This window comes from Astatotilapia calliptera, chromosome 9, assembly GCF_964374335.1.
Source record: "Astatotilapia calliptera chromosome 9, fAstCal68.1, whole genome shotgun sequence".
In the NCBI taxonomy this organism is placed as follows: domain Eukaryota; kingdom Metazoa; phylum Chordata; class Actinopteri; order Cichliformes; family Cichlidae; genus Astatotilapia; species Astatotilapia calliptera.
In genome coordinates, this window is record NC_137430.1 from 22,731,159 (window position 1) to 22,752,929 (window position 21,771).

General features: G+C 38.5%; 1 protein-coding gene across 3 annotated transcripts in view; it reads left to right on the forward strand.

Moving 5' to 3' along the window:
- The window catches only part of pou6f2 (POU class 6 homeobox 2), a 69,447-nt gene extending 60,411 nt beyond the window's left edge, over positions 1–9,036 (forward strand). For 2 of the 3 annotated variants that reach the window (XM_026179875.2, XM_080306080.1), the window contains 2 exons: positions 3,422–3,590; positions 7,912–9,036. In XM_026179875.2, the coding sequence (XP_026035660.1) occupies positions 3,422–3,590; positions 7,912–8,419 (677 nt within the window). In that variant the 3' untranslated portion in view covers positions 8,420–9,036. The remainder of the gene's footprint in view (positions 1–3,421; positions 3,591–7,911) is intronic. The other variant, XM_080306081.1, reaches the window with a different exon arrangement.
- Positions 9,037–21,771: the final 12,735 nt, after the last annotated feature.

Sequence of the window (21,771 nt, forward strand, 5' to 3'; positions counted from 1 at the left end):
ACAGAATTTAGTGAAACTGAGAGAAGATAAGCACGTCACAATGATAAAATGAAATAAAGAAAAACAGAAAATGAAGTCAGCATCTAAGCGAAGGCAAGAACTAAAAAACAACCTTAAATATGCATAAATATGATTAAAAACAGGGAATAGTGCCATTATTGAACTATATATAAAAAAGTTAACCATAAGAGTTTGACTATGCTCTGAACTTGCAGTTTAAGAAATACCAACCGTAACGTACTGTAATACACAAAATCTCTGTCTGCAAACTAAGCAACCTGATGTGGTAAACAGGTACATCTGAAGGTTCTCATCTATACTATACATCAATACTATGGCAGTACATTGCCTAGCAACACAGCCTATGAACTACCTAACAACAGGCTAACATGACTCATTTTTAGCATTTATGCACATATAATACCTATAAACATTGTAGAGTTTTCATTTTGTTACAGTAAAATCAAAAACAACTACCTAACAATAGGCTAAAAACACAGGGCAAACAAAACCATAAAGTGGGCGTGTACCAGTCGCAATAACACACAACTACTGAAAACTGATCTAAAGCAGCATTTTTAAACAATCAAAACCAAACCAAAACAAGGAAATCCAACACAGAAACCAAAATTGAGGACCAAATTTAAAGCTGCAGATTAAAACATTTGGTGTTCTAGTTGGAATTTAAAGCAGCTGGATTTATATATGAATAACCAATAATAAAAAGATTTAACGATCAGGAGTTAACATAAGCTGACACAAACTCAAACTTGTAAACTGTTGCAATCTAATATGAACAGAATAAATATATATAATAGAAAACTATTTAACAAATAGTCCCTTTCAAATAAATAGAATCACTGAAAGAGATGTTAATTTAAATTTTTTGCCCAATACTGCAACATCAATGACAGAAATCTCAGAAACAAATATATTAAAACCAGAGAAAATAAAAACAAAATCTGCGTTGCTGCATTAACTACATGTTTCTCCTTTTTTTCTAATTCTAATAAACAAACCTTTAGCATCGCTACTTCACATCTTCATTACTCTCAGTGTAGACAGCTTTTGACTGATCCCTGCCTGCTAGGATTGTTTTATTTTTTCCTTTACTGTCATTTCTTTGGTTTATTAGACAATCTAAACTGGCGTCTGTTATGTAAAATGAGCATAAGTTTCATTCTGCCAGCGCGTGGGCTTTGGCAGGGCCTTATAAATCACTGGTCCACAGCCTGTCAGCGTGCAGCTATTGCCTTTAAAAACTCTGTTTTATTCAGATAAATTTCATTTGTCAGAGTCGATTCTCTTAAGCTCCATGTAAACTCATTTCAAAGGCAGCTACAATGCCACTGAATCTAATTTAAAAAAAAAGTCGCCATTGATCAACTTGTTGTGGACTTTGTGTTTAGTTTATGTTTACTTGCAGCTCAGAAAATATCTTATGAGGACAAAAATCATAGCGGGCCACTTGTATGGTAAATGAAATTAATGTTTTATGCTGAGTGCGAGCCATATCACTTCCTCTCAATATCACTTACAGCATTCATAGGCAAAGCAAAATCCCGTGACAGAATCAGAGCGACAGAAGCATTCGCTGGCCAAAAACAAAGTGCCAGAAACAGATTGAAAACCTCAGGATTTCTGTTAATAGAAGGACTAACGCCAGCAATATTTTTTATTGAGTTTGTTTTAATTTTTTTTATTTGGAGTGGAGAAGGACAGCTAAGCTATTGAAGCAGAAAAAAGTGCTCTCCTTAATATAATCTGGAAGAGTGTTAGGATTCATTTAAGCTAATGCAGGTGTGGATGCATATATTGCGATCAGACAGCTATTTGGAGGAGTAATGATCATTGATCACCTTCCTAATTTGAAGTAGACATTATTGGGTTTTGTGAACAAGAAACAGTTAATCAGAGTACTATTAAGCAGATACTGTAGATTCATCATCGTAAGCAACAACAATAACATTGTTTTTACATCATATCCATACAGCTGCTTCCAGAACAAAGATGCTTAAATAGCTTAAACCTTTTTGCGATTGCAGAGCCCCGTGGGATCAAATCACGTGTTCGGATAAATAGGATGTCTGATCATCAGGTTTGCCTGGTGTTTGCACTTTTCTGAGTCATGTTTTCCAAATTTCTACACTACAAACTTCATCATCAGTTATTAGCACTTCAAGTAAAAATAAAAGCATAAAAGAAGTATTTTTCTGCTAAACTGAAAGACAAACATTGGCACATAATAGCACAAGTCTAGCCTGTAATTTATGGAGGCAGCATTTTCTTCCTAATTTTCCTTTCAAGCAGATACATTGATTGCTTCACTTGTTTTTGTCCTGTCGTAATTATTAAGAGTAAAAAGTGTATTACTGTTGTAAAGAAAAGTCAGCCTCCTTTTCTTTGTTTCAGTGCTTTTAAAACTGAGCCTTTTGTCCACTAATCTGTCTGTTTTTGTGAGGCCTCTCATTATTGCGAGGTAAATGAGAAGGTCTTTAATCTTAAATCGTGTTTGGGTAAAGAAAAATATGGATCCGGCTGCCGCTAGTCTTTCAAACCGCTACGCAAATAGGCTCCAGTGGGAATGATGGGAGGATGCTCATCACTGTGAAGATGATAGGAAGCTGCGAGTCCTCTGTGTGTTCACACGTATGGAGCACGGCGCATACGCTACACGTCACTTATGAGGCACAGCGAGATGGCAGGCCCATAGATTTTTGCTTAAATACGCTTGGAGGATTCCTTTAATAATTCATTGATAATGACCAGGATGAATAATTCAGAGGCACAAACTTTGCTTTAGTAAGCAGGATGCCAGGGCACCTGACATTGATGTACAACGTGAAATCACTTTTTATTAGCGGAGAAATTCTTCAGTGAAGTTTTCAAATGTGGAGCTTCGCAAACAGCCTCTCTTTGTGTAAAAGCAGGGTATCGTTTGTGAGCGAGGCTCGCCGCTGCTTTGTAGGCTTGAACTGTGTTGACTTGGGGGGTCAGATGGGTGAAATAATTTCTTTATACATTCTTTAATGTTTTTCTGAGAAAGCCAGCTTCAAAATATATGTGTATTCATACAGAGAGCTATAGTAGCACAGCACCTATCTGTCTTTCCTTTGAATTAACAAGCCATGTGTCGTCTGTTTTTTGTCCATATGCTTTTATATGTGAGATTAAAGATTTACACTTGCCAAAGCCGAAGCCACAACACGCCTGTATTCAAACCTCAGATGAGTTTATTCTTCAAAACATTTCTCAGATATGTGTAGAGAGAAATAATAAGTTCTGACCCAGAGCAGGACTATTTTTTTTAAAGTTGTTTAGAGGCATCATGATCGCATATGGTTGGATGTTTGCCTCATTCACTCTGAAAAATAAGGTGAGCAGAGGGCTAATAAAATGAGATGTGTGTGCTGTATTGTAGACCCGCAAACCGCCCCCAGCGAGGTGGACGGGGTCAACCTGGAGGAGATTCGTGAATTTGCCAAAGCATTCAAGATCCGCCGGCTGTCCCTGGGCCTGACACAGACTCAGGTGGGCCAGGCGCTCAGCGCAGCCGAGGGGCCGGCTTACAGCCAGTCTGCCATCTGCAGGTAAGGACAAACGCAGGGGGAAAAAATAAAAACAACTCAACTACTATTGTCTACCTGTATTTCTAATCAGTGAAAGCAGCGCAGCTGCAATGAGCTGTCGGGTGCTCTCATCCGTGTTTTAACAGGCATCGTTAACATATTAAAATATATAATTGGCTGACAAACGAAGCTCTCATGTCTCTACTTAAACTCCTTCCCCTGACATGACAGCTGGCCGTCACTTATGCAAAATACATACACAAGTATTACACGGAGCACTTAAAGCATTTAATAATTACTAAGGCCCGGTGCTGTTCGCTCTGGCTGAACATGAGGGAGCTTGACGGCGATGATGTATTAATAAGACTGCCGTGTCTTACTGCTTCCACGAGGACAGTTTAGTCATAAATGGGACATTATACATTCATGAGACTATCAGACAATCAGTGTTTCATTCCTCCTGTTGTTCCACTTGACTAACGTTTTGCATGCAGATACCAAATGAGCCACGTTTCCATTTCGAGACAGAATAATTGGGCCACATGGTGTCCAAATATTGCTTTTAAAAGAGAACTAAACGGTGTAAAATAGAAAACAAAAGTATTTTAAGTGTCCAGATTAGATATGGAAGTTAACGCTAACTGGGTTTTGTTTTCCTCAAATCTAATCTTCTCTTGTTTTGCATCCATCTCTTTCAATAAAAGTCCCTAATCTTGTTTCTGTATTAAATTTAATGTCCCTTCAAAGTGCATGTGCATTTGCTGATGACCTGTACTGTTTATGTGACACGGCACTGCCACGCACCTTTAAAAATTTCATCACATCAACATCAAACAGCCGATAAAATGTGAAACACTACAGGAGCGGGGGGTTCTTATGAGGCCCGCACTAATGTTTAAAGTCGTCAAATCACACATGAAATATTTACAGCCAGACATAATTCAAATATTTATAACACACATTAAAAGCCATTAGCTTCAAAAATAAACACTCTGTGGGCTGTTATTCATGCCGTTAAGACAATTTTTTTGTTGTTTGTATGACACTGGACATGATGTCCTGATGTTTTAAGTAGTGGGGCTAACTTCACATGCTTTAGTTTAGTTAACATCAACATAGACATGAAGTTTGAGGAGGAAACGGGACGTCACAGTAGCTCTGGGGCTGCGGCTCCCGACGTAGACAGTGAACAGACACTGACAGATGCTTCCATCTTGTCTGCTTTCATTGCTCACAATGTTTCCAGGCACTTTATTAGTTTATCTAAACAGGCACAGGCTTTACATGAGGGTAACATCAAGCCAGGGATGTGCCTGAGTGGCCCCTTTTGGGAAAATACGCTAAATGAAAACTTAAAGTAAATAAAATCGCTATCTTTTGTTTTTATTACAGGGTTTAAGATGGATATTTTGAATTGTTTCAAACTGCTGAGCTCAGGTTTAAAATATTTGATGGTTTAAACATATTTTTTATCCAGATATGAACAAACAGTTAATAAAAATAACAAGCTTAGGAAAGAAGAACACCAGTCATATATATAGTTTTATATGGCTCATATGAGAGCTATAAACTAAATTCAGATTTCCGTAATGGTTCAACAAACGTAGCCAAACATTTTAACATCAACATAATGCAGCCTTAACAACGACACAATCGAAATCAATCTAAACAAGCCGAGCAACATGAGCAGTGTTAGTCTTTGAATAATTATGACGGTAACTGTCAAGATACATCATTTTGCAACAATTTTGCATTTAGAGTTTAAAAAGAAACAAGAACACAAAGTCTGGACTTGTAATAAACCTGACGTAAAATGAGAGTAGAGTGAGGCGAGCCTGATTGTATGTATGTCCCACTCAGATAGCTCTCTGTGGGTATTGAATGTAAACCCTGCAGCAAACGGTAACTCAGTCCAAACATGCAGCATGTCTAAGCAGAGCTCCTTAGGTACTTTTAAGAAGAGCCAGAGAGGCTCGCTCCCTCGTGCTGATGCACTAGAGGAGGGGAGTGCATACCCCAGCTGAGCAGCTCTCAACTCATTTTAGTATCCGCGGTTCCTGTTGATCCATGAAATGTCCTGTCTCTGGTGACTCTTCATATTTACTAATGTATTCCCCTCAGTATGGAGCCCTCCTCTTTTTCCTGTGTTTAGGAGGAGGACGGGGTTATAAATAATACCGCCTGTCGACAAAGAGGAATGCACCAACGAGGTGTAGAAACAGAGAAAGTTCATGCATGCATGGGCATCTGGGCCTCTGTTTCCCTCGCTTTTAAAAACCGTCTCTTTTTGCATTGTTTGCTCCACAGAGAGCAGTGCTTCAGTGTAGCTTTCTTTCTAGAGTTATTTCACTGAAAAACATTTGAAACCAACACTTTCTGTCCCCATTTATCCAATAATGTTTGGAAGTGATGCTTTTAAGAGTTGATGTTGTTAGTACCAAATCATCTGTAGACCTTATTTATTGGGTATGTAGTTAAATTTAAGGTTAACTAAAACCATAACCACAGCATCTCTGGTTTGAGACTAAATTTTGGTATGTTTCATCTTGCTACCTAAATTTTTGCTGCTTTCTGTAATCTGCTATCAAATAAAAGCAAAAATCCTGAGATAATCCAGAGAATGCTCAAATCACCAGTGCAAAGATTAATGGAAAGAGGTAAAAGTGATAAAGATTTTTATTTTCCTGGAACAGAGAAATAAAAATATTGTAATTAAACATCCTGATTTTCTCCTTGAATAAAAACTGCTGATACTGGACTACTTTAAATGGACATGCATTTGGAAACATGGTGAAAGTGTCGTGTCCGTGACTTTCTTTCTTGTCAAAATGAGAAATAGCCACAAAACCGCACTACAACTTTTTTGGTACAGTTAACCTTTGTAGGTTTTTAGACTAAAAAACATTTGAAAATAACACTTGTGTCTATCATGTTCCCATAATGTTTGGGAATAAGGCCTTTAAGAGTAACTGTTATTAGAACTGAATCATGTGTCGTTATGTCTCATCTCACTATCTAAATTTCTGCCACTTTCCATAACCTGCTATTAAAAAAATTATGACATACTTTGAAGAAATAAATGGAAATTACCATGCTAATATCACTAGTGCAAGGAACTGCTCATAGCGGTGTACTGTAATTGGACACTTGTTGGAAACTTATTAAAACTGCAGCGTCTGCCGTTTCTTCTCATGTTTTTTTGTCAACGTGACAAATAGCCACAAAACATTGTCACTTCAGCTTTGTTGATCAAGTTTTTATGTCCAAATAATATCTTCGGCAAATATTAGCCGCCCGGTTTGTGGTTTCTTTTATTAGAAATATGTACATTTTCGTACGATCACCTTTGTAATGATTACAGAACACAAACTGTCGTAAGGCTCGCAAAGTCCACAGTCATGGATATTTCTTTCAAAAACTTGTTAAAGTACTAGTGTCTTTAACAAAAAGGCAAATGTGCTGTTAGTTTATTAACAGATTTTCCAAACTCTGTCATGTCTTTCTTATCAAATACTTACCTCAAACTGCACTGTTGTTATTCAGTTCCATACAAGGAAAAAAGCAGTGAACACACTGATATTTGGGCTGTTGCCATTCAAACTCCTGAACAAAATGACATGATGTTGAATCCTAAATAGTTGTTCTTCCATTCTTAGTAAACATCATCTAATTCAGACTTCATATCATGTCCAAACTGCACCCGACAGTCGCTGAGCTGCCAGCTAGCATTGCTTTTTAAAACTCTGCCTTCCTCTCGTCTTACTTCCTGTGACTTGAGAAATGCAGAGAAATGGCTGAATTATGAGTAAAGTTGCAGGACTTGTAAATGTATTCTTATTAAATATAAAATGAGAGGTTGTTAGAAGATGAAAGAAAGGTTAAAAATGTATTAAATGTACATTTTGATGAATAATTCAAGCTCTTTTTGTAAATAAATGATGGTGCCATATTTAACTGCATGCATAAGTGGATTTTTGGGGGGAAGATGGGGTGGGGGTTTATTTCACCTGAGCAGAAGATTTTTGTGATTTTGGTTCATGAGAAATATTTAAAAGAGCAAATATTTCGATTGCTAGCCATTGGCAATATCTCCTTGTTCCACTATTGCCAGTTTGGGACAGAGAACCAGAGCCTCGTCCAGAAAATTAACACATCACTGGCAAAGCATCGCCTCGAGCTGCTGCAGCTCAGGTGTGTCCAGGTGCAGGATGCAGAGTTTGTTCACCTGGATGTTAGTCTCAGTCCCTGTGGCATTCTGGTTGAGGAGACTTAAAGGCAGGCAGCTTATCCCTTGTTCTGGCAGGGCACCTAAGTAAGATTGTTTTTTCTCAATTCTCCCCAGACACACCATCCTGAGAAGCCACTTTTTCCTACCACAGGAAGCCCAAGAGAACACTATAGGTAACAGTCTTACAGGCAAACTGAACCCTGGCCTTTTATATCCTGCCAGGTTTGAGAAGTTGGACATCACCCCTAAAAGCGCCCAGAAGATTAAGCCCGTTCTGGAGCGCTGGATGGCCGAGGCTGAAGCCCGCCACCGATCCGGCATGCAGAACCTGACTGAGTTTATCGGCAGCGAACCTTCGAAAAAACGCAAGCGGAGGACCTCTTTCACCCCACAGGCGCTCGAGATCCTCAACAGCCACTTTGAGAAGAACACGCACCCCTCCGGACAGGAAATGACGGAAATAGCGGAGAAACTGAACTATGACAGGGAGGTGGTGCGTGTCTGGTTCTGCAACAAGAGGCAAGCCTTGAAAAACACAATAAAGCGTTTGAAACAGCCCGACCTCGGCGCTGCCGCACCAATGGACCCTCTCACTGATTCTCTAGAGGAGCTCCCGAAATGAACGAGCTCTCTGACCAAACAGTGGAGTGGAAAAGTGGCAGCCATTAAAAACAACAAAAGGTGGATGAACTCCTCTCGAAATGAGAACTGACAAAATGTTGCCCAAGTCACCCGGATGGACAGTCATGAGTTTGCAAACGAAAAACTATGTGTTGTCAGTGTGATTACCACAATTATGTAAATTACCTTGGCGAAACCAAAAACATGAAAAAAGAGATTAATATCTGAGAATTATGTAAAAAACATACGGTGTGCTGTTTCAAAGAGTTTTTAGATTCTGGCCTTACAGACCAGACTGTCGCCCAAATTTTGGTTCCCACCAGGAGGGATTTAGTAGAGAGATCATACCAAATCGAAACACTATTTACCAAAGTCTGTTGCATCTGAATAATTTTGTAATGTAAATGTGCTCTAAATTTTTACATTTGTACTGGCAGAATCTAAGCTATATCTGTGAGGTTGAGTATACATTTTATCTTTGTCTCGCTTACTTTTTTCTTCATTGTTTGTATGTAAATACTTAAAAAAGGGAAAAAAGAAAAATGCTGTCTTCAAATTGAAATCACGCTGATTAAAAAAAAAAATCTCTTTTTGGACATAAAAAAAATTTAACCGTTGCTGTTAAACAATTGCATAATAATGTTGTTTGCCTCCGACTTGTGTTTCATCTGCAAATATTTTCAGTCACGGTGTAACTTTGTACAACTTTTACAGGTATTTATTAATAAGTTAATGAGATGGATTCGAAGGATGGACTTAAGAAACTATGGATTGTCACATGATAACTATGACGATGATGAGGAGGAGGGGTTTCGGTGTCTGTCAAGTCTACTGCAGCTTTGTTTCGAGCTACTGTGTCATTCTATTGCCAAAGCCTGATAGCCAAAGAACACACACAACTTCAGCTCAAGGACTGGGGGAAAATGTTACCTTTTTATTTATCTGTTCCCACGACTTTCTCTCCCCTTTTTCTAAAGTGTTTTATTCTGTGGGTCAAGTTGAACGAAACAACAAAAAAAGAGTCAAAACTGTCATGTCAAACAGCTCCAAAAAGTGTCTGCCGTGATGAAAATGTATTTTCTTTTTGAGCCGATTTGCTACTGCATGCTTCAAATCGCACCACATGATAAGATAGTGTATATGAATTTCACCAGGAAGGCCAAAATTAACATTAAAAATCGGAATTTTCATAATTATTTTACATGAAATGAGCCAAACGTGTGGTTGAAGCATTTTTTGTTGCCACTGACTAAACATCAGTGTGTTCTTTTGCAAAGATAAATTGCTCTTTTTCCACTGTATTTTGCATTCCTTTCAACTAAGTCAATGTCATGCTCATAAAATCAAAAAATACACCATCCTTTATCTTACACCTTTTAATTTAAGAGGTTAACTTGAAGAGTTCAATTTCAGTCCACTGATTTTTTGAGTAATTCACACTCCATTCCTGCGCGCTCTTACTTTGTCAGAAACGTCAATAATCCAGGGGGGAAAAAAGAAAAGAGAAAGAAAACCCTCTTAAACCGTCACTGCAAATATTTGGCTCCTGCAAAAACCCTCATATGAAAAAAAAAATAGGTGAATGCTGAGAATAAGTGTCACATGTCAGAGTGAGTGAACTTAATTTGAAGTGAGGTGAAATTTGATGCAATTTATTCAGAATCATGTGTCTGCTCGATATATGTCCTTTCATGTCACATTGGTTATCTCAGTTTTTCACTCCTTTTTGTGAACTGCCAGGTTCTTCTGCGCTGCCTGGAAAACACACACCCACTGTAAATGGTAGAAAAACACTTGAAAAAGCTTTACATGTCTGTGTTTTTAAAGAAATCACTGAGGTTGTCTTGAAAAGGCAGAAAAGGCAATTGCAGACTGTGGAGAATTTCACTAAATTTTCATCTGCACATCCACAGCAGCTCCTGCTGTACTTCTTTTCACAGATATTTGTTTTGTTTTTCTTTTCGATGCATTCACACTTACAGATTTTGTGCATTTTTATTTTGCTTCTAGAAGAAGAAAAAACACTTAACTTCAGGCAAACCTTTGGCCGAGAAATAAACCTCTGCACAGATGTTAGAAAGCAGCAGTGGATCCGTTGTGACGCTTAACAATAAAAGCTGTAACCAAAACAAAAAAAATAAAGGACGACACAGAAAGGAGTCATGCCTTTGCTCAACTTTTCAATGCTGGACCAAAGCTCTATAGTTATGCACATTGTACAGAGAAATAGATTCATGATGTTGACAATCTTTAAAATCTGAGAAGAAAAGGATTGAAGAGTAGAATTGTACATTAGTTCATCCAAGGTTTACCTCAGTACTGTTCTTGTGAGAATCATAAAAATGCCATACAAGCATCCGCAGGTCAGTAGAAAAGATGAAAAAGATGACAACTCTGCACTGTGTGTGTCCATGTTCACCTTCAATGGGAAGGAGACGCTTGTGGGTTTTCTTTTTATTACGTGACACATGATTGTTTTATTTTTGTGAAGTGGTCTCCTGAGCCACATGTGACTCATCTTTTATATTGTTGTAGTATTATTTCTTTTTTTTTGTGCCATACGTTCACCTCTCAGTTTCCACAGCTCTGTAGACCTACATAGAGGGAAAAGGAGATTACAGTAATGTTGCTCTTAGCTCAATTAGGATTATTTGTTTACCACCCTTAAATACGTTTGTGAAATTTTACTAACACAGACAAACTGGCTTGAAATTTTGTTCATAGTCAAAGAACTAGAAACCAAAGCTGAAGAGCCTGCAGAGGTTGATTTATTTTATTTTCGTTTTTATATATAGACTGAAAACTGTAATCTATAGAGCAATATCTGTTTGGTCAGTTAAGCAGCACTTTGTGTATTTCTAAAAAACAAAAATAAAAAAAAAAGCTTCAAGTCTGTCACATTGATTTGTACCATAATTAGTAATAAACAATTGTTTGACATGACTTTTGTGTTTGTGTGTTATGATAGAATCTGTCATTTAAGGCCAGAACATAGTAACGTGTGGGAACCTGTGATTGTTTTAGCTAATATAGTTATGCTTTTTCTATGAAACGACGTCCAAAATAGCCACTAGAAATATGATTGGCAGGAACTGACATTGCTAATGTGCTCAATTAATTCATAAAAATTTATTTTGCGCCACACTCTAACTTCTCTACATCACATTTTGACCAAGGTCGTTAGTAAGAGAAAACTCATCTGTTGAGATGATGATGCTGTTTGCACACAAAGCAGAGATGCTAACAGATCTCAGAACAGTGAAAGCAGCTAGTGGCAGCTTGCCAAGCAGCTAGTGGCAGCTTGGCTAGCATGCTGGTCTCTCATCAGTTTCCAATCAAATACAAGAGGTTTATCCACAATGCATATGTGCAAACAAGCCTCTCAGCTTGAATAGCTCAAGCCTTTTTTAACAGGACTCAGACACTAACATAAGATTTCTGTTGTTGGATGTCAAACAGAGTCAATCCTGCTTCCAGAGACCACAGGCAACAGCAGCCACAAGGTGACAGGAAAAACACCCAATAAGCACTATAACAGAACAATGTTTGAGAACAAAGGAGAGAGAACATGTTCACAGTGGTAAAATTGTCTACTTTTAGATTTCACTAGGCAAGTGCCTTGCTTGCCTCAATGGAAATTGCACTGATGTTTTTAAAATGTGCCTTTCTGACTAGAGAAATGTTTTCAATTTCACAAAACAGCTATCCGACGCACAATTATGTGCAAACCCTGCCTGTAATAAATCTGTAGTAGGACAGGAGGCTGAGCATGAGCCTGAAAATTATGCTCAGTGGTTTTTTTTATGGGAATTTTCTTTTGTATACATACTGTAATTTCCTGTCACCACCTGTTTTGTTCTTGGTCTCCCCCTGTGCCATACTATTAAAAAACACCCTGGAAGTCCCCCTTATGGCAGATAAATTTTCTTATGATGTAGAAAAAAAACGTTCACCTAACTAGCTTAGTAATGCTGATTATGCCAGCTCTAAATATTGCTTTATATTTAAATTGGCTGGGGATTAAAATAGAAATAGGACAGCAATATTGAAGTTTAATGCATTATTTAGTTCAGTCTAGGCAAGTAAGTGTTTTATTACACATTAATACAAAACATACCACTTTCTTTAAAAGCACTTTAAAAACCAACAACGAGACTGTTCAAAGAGCTATGCAGTGAAACCAAACATTAAGGACAAACACAGGCCAAGATAAAAGATATGGGGCCGCAAAGAAGCTAAATAAAAGAGTACATAAAAACTGAATTAAATTCACAGTCAGCACTGGGTCAAAAGTCAGGAAGTAATTTATAACTTTATTTAATACACTATTATATCTACATGGCAGAAACTCAATTCATTTAGGCTTGTAAAAACGGTAAATAAGATCTGCTGAAGTTCACACTGTGTATCAGAAATGTTCAGGGGATGAAAGGTGATTTAAGCGAGTTGGTTGTTGGTGCTGGCCGTTCTGACTATTCCCACACAACCATCTCAGGGTTTAAAGAGGATGGTATAAGAGAAAATATCCAGTGAGCGTAGGTTCTCTGGACAAAAACCTTTCACTGACATCACAGGTCAATTTCAATTTCACAACCTTAAAACAGCTGCTAAATTATCTGCGGGGGGGCGGGGCTGGAGCCTATCATATCGCTACCATAGGGCGAGAGGCAGGGTACACCCTGAACAGGTCACCAGTCTGTCGCAGGGCTAACACAGAGAGGCAGACAACCATTTGCACTCACATTCACACCTACGGGCAATTTAGAATCACCAGCTAACCTAACCCCACTTACTGCATGTCTTTTGGACTGTACCAGGAGAAAACCCACGCAAACACATGCAAAGTCCACATAAAACAGCTCAGGCCTGATGGTGGAATTAAATTCAGGAGCTTCTTGCTGTAAGGCAACAGTATTAACCACCGTGGCACTGTGCTGCTCTGCTGCTAAATTAAAAATTCTAGCTAACCTCCAGCTAACGGCAACTAGCATAGGCGAGTAGCAGTTATAAGCCACATTAGCTTATGTCTCTAGTGCAATTTATGCAGTTTAGATTGATTTTGATAGATTGCCTATTTATTTCCCTGTTGGTTAACCTGTTTGTTATTGTACATCTTTTAATTGAAATTAGGTCATTATGGAGGAAAAAATGTAACAAGCTAGCAGAGGGTAGTAACATCAGCAACCATTTTGGCTTTGTAGCTACAGTTTGCTCTATTTATACACAAAATATTTAAACGATACCAATCATTGACAGTAAATACTCTGAATAAATGTAATCAAGTTGAAACAAATTTTTTTGTTACACTATATTTTCTCCCAAATACCGTTGAGCTATTTTGTGTTTCAGGGCACAAGGTGCTGTCGAGTTCAAAGTTTTGAGCAACATACAAATATTTTTTTTAAAAACATCTCTGATTCTCCTTTCATCTTTTCAAAGTCGGAGTTATTGAGAGTGCCAAATAAAATCACTTGTCCTGACTCTCTCTCTTTGGGAGGTCATGGTCAAGTGCATCTTGAATCACCCCGAACAAACTTCCACATCAGAGGTGATGTAGAGTTATTTGACCCGTTTGACCTATTGTTAATGGAAGGGTGGGTGAATGCATGTAACTGGCCATTTAAAGTGTTTTGATGAGAGAAGACGCTGTAAAAAAAAAAAAAAGAGGCGCGTATTTTAATACTTACCTCTTTATTTGCATTTGCTTGGGGTCACCAGAGAAGAATACGTGTCAGGTTTGCTTCTCATCAAAGCTTCATGTGTTCGCCTCACCAAATAACAACAAGACAAGTGTAAAGAAGGAGAAATATATAAATAAACAGGGAGAAAGCCTTTTGAAACTAAACTCAAAAGTTTGATACAGCTTCCCTGTCCATGATGCCTTTGAAAAATGGGCAGGCTGCTGAAAAGAAAGTAGTAAATAAATAAATAATAATAATAAAAAGCACAGACAACATAAATTATTAACATTAGACTGAAAACTGATGTTCAAGATGCTTTTTCGTCTTCCTTTCAGCCCTCTCTCTCACTCCCTCTCCGCCCTTCATTTCAAAACGCTGGATGTATTTTTGAGTAGCGATGGCTGAGGTGTACGCAGCTCGAGCGAGTTATTTGATATTCTTTTGTTTTCCATCCGCGCCATTTTCATTGTCTTTGCCATTAACAATGTAATTGTGCAGATGCAGCTCCTGACCCATATCTGTTTTCTCGAGCTGTTTGTATTCTGCTGCTGATAAAAGTTTACTTTCCATCCTCTCTCTGCAGCAGTACCGCACGGCTTTTGATTGAAGTCTAACGGCTCAGTTAAAAGGAGCTCTCATCATATATTATGGAGTAAATGTCGAGCTTTTTATCAGTCATGAATCGGTCGTGAATAGGGTATGAATGTGTCACGCTGACAGGTTTTGTTCGTATTTGTGCGCAATTTTTAAGTTTTAACCACTTAAATCTTGTTGAATCAAGAACGCTGAATCCTATTGCTAAAGCCTGTCTGTTGTTGATGCTCTTCATCCTTTTTGTAAAGGGACTCAAACTATGTTGAGACATCACAAACATTTGAAAGCGTTTTTTTTTATTTATTAGCTGATCAAAGGAATGTATACAAAGGAATCTCCTCACACTCACAAAACTTTTCAAAAAATGATACGAATGCACTTAGAGCACCTTTATTAATGCTCTTTCAGTTTCAGCTTAGGATACTGTATGTCAGAATAAGACAAAACAGACGATAAAAAGAAAAAGAAAAGAGCAAAATCAAAGGTTAAAATGTACAAAGCTGATCATCTTCACAAGACAACCTCTTCTTCTACGCTTGCCAGCCAATTTTACCTGTTCAACTGCTCATTTATGTAAAAATTTAATCAGCCAGTCACATGGCATCAGTTAAATGCATTTAGGCATGTGGACATGATCAAGATGACTTGCTAAATTTCAAACTGAGCATCAGAAAGGGAAGGAAAGGTCATTTAAGTGCTTTTGAACGTGATGTGCTCCAGTGAAAAATATCCAGTGAGTTGCATCTCTCTGGATGAACATGCCTGTTGATGTCAGAGGAGAAGAGGTCAAACTGTTTCAAGCTGATAGGTTGGTAGGTCAAATTACCACTCTTTGTAACCAGAGTAACAAATAGCTATTTGAGTTTGTTACAAAAGTAACAAGTGGCATCTGGTGTGGTGTTCTGCAGCAGCAGCAGAACACCACACCAGATGACACTCCAGTTAACTAAGAACAGGAAACTGAGGTTACAATTCATTATGGGTCACCAAACTGGAGAGTAACACATTGGAAAATCTTTCCTGGCGTAATGAGTCTTGATTTCTGCTGTCACATTCAGATGGTAGGGAATTTAGTGTAAGCACGAAAGCATGGATGCATCCTGCTTTATATCATCGGTGTAGGGGATATTTTCTTGGCACATTTTGGGCCCCTTAGCACCAACTAAGCATTTTTAAAACTCTACGGCACATTGGATATGAAGCCAACCTATCTGCAGCAACTGTGTGATGCTCTAATGTCAATATGGACCAAAATCTCTGACAAATGTTGTCCAGCACCTTGTTGAATCTAAACAAGGTTTAGAAATTAAGACAGATCTAAAAAAACAAAAAACAAAAGTGCCTGACCAGGTACTAGAATGGTGAAAAATAAGGTAGGTTTGTTGCCCCTGGTAACTGAGTATGCAATAAAGCTGAAACAGTTAGTCAAAAAACTAATAAATAAGTTATTGTAAAATGATTTTTGTAGATTTTTAAAAAACAAAAACTCCCATAATCTAACCTTTTTTTCCAGCTTCCTTTCTAACTTTAGATTTTAGAAAAAGACCAAAGACCTAACTGATTACATGGATTAGTAATGTCTTCATTAAAAGTATATTAAAATAATACTTAAAAATTAAATTTGAACATGCTTACTTTAGTGTGGGTCAAGATTCTGACATCTTTTATATTTTAAACTTCCCAAACCTAACAAATATAATTCTGTACTGTATTTATGTTTTTCATCAACAAACACTTCTGAGCGTTTAGGATTTTATAGTAGATTGAGTTATAAGCGAACTCCTCTGAGTGTCTAATGAAGGATATTACGCATAATAAGTGAAAATACTTTTACAGTGTTTCACAAACTCTCTCTCACATGCCCAAATTCATAAGCCAAAAAAAGTTCACACTCTCCAATTTTTAGCATTTGTTAACAATAAAAAAATCAAATAAGTTGTGTTTTTTGGTGAAATATCATTTTGTTTTCTCTTCGTGTTTTACCCCCCCGGTCATCCACGCCCCACCAGTGGGGCCCCTGCACCCCACAGTTTGAGAACCACTGGCTTGGAGAAATACACAGTAAAACAAAAGGAAGACTCAACACGTATTTTGAAGAAAACTCTTGGAAAACCTACATTTGATTCTTTTCTTCTTTCTTTGCTAAGATCTAAGTGCAGAATACAGTAGTCAGAGGCCTTTGTGGTGTGTGATGTTTCTAGTAAAGACAGTCGCCCAGTAAAGACGAGTTTTGATCTCGGAATCTTTGTGAATGATTGTTTTTTATATATAAATATATATATATATATTTATTTCTGAACCTGCAGAAGCTAGCAGGAGCAGCTGAGGTCTCCTTAAGAAGAATTTAAAGTAAAACTGTAAGTCCTGTTTTTGTATCTCAGTTTTTTGGGGAGTTTCTTTTTTTTGTCTTCTGAGCAGATTCAAAGTGAAGACTCTTGACTGTCTGACTGGTTGAAATAAAACATTCCTGTTCAACCTGCAGCCACCTGAAATTGTCCTGAATGGGGAGAGGGAGCAGAAATATAATGACACGTCGGCGCTCCAAATGGATTATGTTTCAATATCAGTCAGGACACAGAAACAGAAAGGTGGAGGGAGAGAGTGCATGTGTTGGATGCAGATGGTTTTAAATTGCTGCCTTTGTTTTCCATCAGGCATGATGCATTCACTTTCCTTATCTTTCAGACAATGCGCGGTGGGCTGATGTTCTGGGTAAATGAACTGTCTGTATATCCCTCACCCTCCGCTCCTCCGCCTTCTTGTTTTCACTTCCTCCTCGGGGTTGAGATGTTGGTACACTGACTGTGAAGCCCGAGCTGCTCAGGCGTCTCCCACTTTGCTACTCTGCACACCCAGATGCCTCTGGGGGTGCAATTACCAATCCTCACATGCAATCGAGGTTGGCCATGCATATGATCCCTTTTGCTTTCACTCTTGTTTCTGTTTTGGGTTTTTTTCCCCCTGCCCTTTTTTTCAGCATTATTAGCAATGACACAATGCAAGGTATTTGCAGGTAGAGGAGTTAATAGCCTGGTCTTTACAGAGACACCTGTCTGACTTGAGCAGCTGATTGCATCGGCCCATTTAACTTTCTAGCAGCCCGGGTTTTGAATGCATGTCTATAGGCTGTGATGTCTCTGTTTTAGAGCGGGAGCGTGTTTGCAAAGTACCACGAGCAAACCTGGGGAGAAGCTGCAGCTGCGCGCCTGCTCACTCTGCTTCCCACCTGCTTCACACAAACACGATCTATAAAGAAAATGGTCAATAACGCTTCAATGAATAGTTCACATCCAGCTCTTTAATACAAGCTTTTAGCCGTAAAAATACAAATACTGAATGCATCACTTTGAACAGAGTAAGCAGCCAGACACTTGGATATTTGGCAAAAATAAAATAAAATAAAACCTTTATGTGTAATATAGCTAAAGGCCCCATCACGAACTCGTTTTTGCTCCTGATTAAATACATAATGTTACTTTGACCTTGCGTTATATTTTATTATACCTTTACAAACATTTGTGAAAGAATAGGTTAGTGTAAAGAGCTCACAATTCAAGTGTGGAGCTGTAACAGGATGCTGCTCTTGGAACAAGTCAGTTTGTGAAATTTCTTCCCTTCAGCTGTAAGTGGTGTTATTGCAAAGTGGAAGTGTTTAGGAACCACAGCAAATGGACACGAAACTGCAGATCACATAAAGTTACACAGCGGGATATGAGAGTGCTGAGGTGCATAGTGCATAAGTTTTTGTGCATTAACATCAGCACAAAAACTGTGTGCAGCGAGCTTCATGGCGTGGTCAGGCAGCTCCTGTAGGTGTAACAAGTAGGTGATGCAGTACTTTTGAAAACAGAGTAATACATTTAACAGTGTGCAACAAAAAGAAAGTGGACTTACACCAATCAGGCATAAGATTATGAAGCGAGTAGGATATATTAGGGAGCAAGTGATCGATGAAAAGTGGTCCAAGAAGGAAAAGTGATTAACCAGAGACAAAGGTCATGGGCAGTCGAAGCTTAGTGGTGCAAGTGGTGAGCGAAGGATGGCCCGTCCGGTCCGATCCAACAAATTGTTCTGATAGAAACAATAGAAAGGTGTCAGAATAGACAGTGCATCAAAGTTTTTTGTGTATGAGGATGCACAGCTGGAGACCAGTCAGAGCGCCCATGCTGACCGCTGGGCAGCGCCAAAAATACCAACAATGGTCATGTGAGCATTAGAATTGGAACAGGGAGTAATCCGGTCGTTAAGTCTGACGTCACTAGCCATGTCTGGACCTAAACTCCGCTGCAGGTCCATATATCAAACGATCACTATGGTATTACTGCGTGTTGAAAAACTGTCTAAAGTCTTTCATCTTTAATAAAATGATCAGCGTTCTGCTCTACCAGGTGTAACAATTGAGTTTAACATCCAGGCATCCATGAAAACGGAATTTATGACATTTAACGGAGTTAGAAGTTAGCAGGAAGTTAGCTCGCTAGCTTCTATCTAAATACAATATAGCATGTCCTGACTGCGGGGTTTTGGAAACAAATTAAAACGTACAGCTCTGTTATCACTTCCAACATAAATGAAGACAGAAAACTAAACAGCAGTGACGTTTGTAGGGTTACTGAAGTTGGGCTAGCTGGTATATAATGATGTGCTACGTGACCGCTAGCGACACAGCTATGTTAGCATAATATAAACAAGCTAACTTTTTTTCCACTCGATAAGCGTTAACGTGAGTGTTCTCGGTGGTCAGGAACAAATGTAATCGCATGGCAGGATGCTGTAAAAGGACCAAACTTCAGCCAGGAGAACAACTGAGATAATCCATCCACCAGTGGCGGCTGGCCCATAGGGGGCGCTCGGGCTCCGCCCCCCCAAATGTGGAGGAGTAAAAATATATATTTTTAAAAAATTCATCAATGATAGTTTTACTATGTGTGTGCCCATATACAGCCAGGCGTATTTTAACATTTTCACCAGCTGACTCATTAAAGTTCAACCAACAAACGGTGTTTTTCTTCTTCTGGGGCGCTCGTCAAAGCGCCCTTGATATGCAGCGAAATAGCCTATCATTAAATGGTTGCCAGGGGAAAATAATAAATATTTGACCTATCAGCGTCGCTGAATTAAATGGTTTGGGGGCGCTTAAAATTGCGCCCCTGCAGAAAACGCGCGAAGATTTGCTGTTCTAGAATTTTACCTCAGTCAGTAGCCTAAGTGAGCTATAAGGTCAGAGAGAGACGATGGCAGCGGTATTGTTAACGGTTGAGGCACAGCCTCCCCCAAATTCGGTTAGATCGCTTCTAACCTACCCTTTTGCCAGAAGGACAATGGCAGAAAAACTGCAAGTTAAAGAGTTGGGACCTGACAAGCCCGAAATTCAACTAACCCAGGCAACGAAGGAGAAGTCAAAAGCATACAACAGGACTTTTTGTCGGAGTTGGTTCCAGCGCAAGTCGTGGCTGACAGGCTGTGGAACAGCTAATGCACTTTTTTGTTTCCCGTGCATACTGTTCAAAAGTGACAAGTGTGATTTGACGTGGACACAATCTGGACAAACCGACTTAAAGCACCTCTCCGAACGAATCAAGAAACATGAAAGCTCACGAGTTCATATGGACAACAGTGTAAAGCTAGCTGTGCTAGGGAAAACTAGCATAGCGGCGCAGCTAGATGATGGACATCGGATTGCTTTAAGAAGGCACAACGAAGAGGTAGATAAAAACCGTCATATTTTATCTAAAATCATCGATTGTATTAAGTTTTGTGGTGCTTTTGAGCTAGCAATGCGGGGACGCATTTAGCCCACCCCCCCAATCAGTTTACAGTTGTTGTTTTCAATAGTTATTTTTCATTCATTCAAAAAAAAAAAAAAAAAATCTGTTCATGTTCATTTTTACAAATCTATACAAATGGCCAGAATATGGTTGTTCATTTTAAATTTAAATTAAAATTGTGTTGTTTGATGTACTCATTAAATGGGTCATTTTAGTCGATATCATAAAAATTGCCCCCCCTGAGATTTTTTTCAGGAGCCGCCACTGCCATCCACAATACGAGGTTAGTCATTCATATACTGCTGCATGGGCTGGGCTGTAGTTACATCCTAAGGTTTTAAAAACTGAGCTTAAATAAATGATTAGCGGTAATAAAAGCCGAGGGAGGTCAACAGTGATCACTGACTGTTTTTGGAGCTTTTTGAGATTAAATAGAAGAAAATACATAACATTAAACATGTTAACAACACAAAAGCCATATTAAACGCAGACTACTTTAGGCCCGGAAGTAGGATTCGTCGTGTCATCCCTGAACAACCGGATGACACGGTTGTTCAGCAGGTCAGTGCTGTTCTGGCAGCAAAAGGGGCACCAACACAATACAATACACAACACAATATTTGGCAGGTGGTCAAAATGTTGTGCCTGATTGATTAAATCCTCCAAACTTCAAACAAATATATCCAATTTTCTTTGTTTGAAAAGTGAAGTTAATGTGCCAGCAGGGGACGACTTCTGTAGGTGCAAAAAGAAGTTTGATTGATGAGAAGACACACTCGGCTTATGACTTTAGTAAATACTAGTTTCACGTCTTTCAGAACATAACATGTTATCTATTTTTTTTTAAATATGGACCCCACCAGAGTCTAAAAAAACAATAAAAACAATAAAGTTGGCTATGCTTTAAGATGAGACTACAAAACAAAAGGTGAGTCTAAGGCTTCATGACATGACTTCACTAACTGGCGGATGATGTCACAGTGGCCATGTCCATCTCTCGTATACAGACTGTAGCTCATATGCTTTGCTTCAAAAAATTCACTCATAATTTTACAGTTTTAATGACACAGGTGATGTCTTTGAAAATGCTGTTACTCTGAATCCGGTGGCATTCATTTAGAAGTTGCTGGCATAAGTAGTAAGACCGATATTAAAGTGGACAAGTAACACTTTTTCTGAGCAGGTTTAATTGTGTAATAAGTCAAAATCAAATGAAATAAAACATTTTGTCACAAATTTAAATTGCTGTATCAGTATATCTCTTATCTCAATGGGTTAGGATTATTTATATATATACTGTATGTAAATAA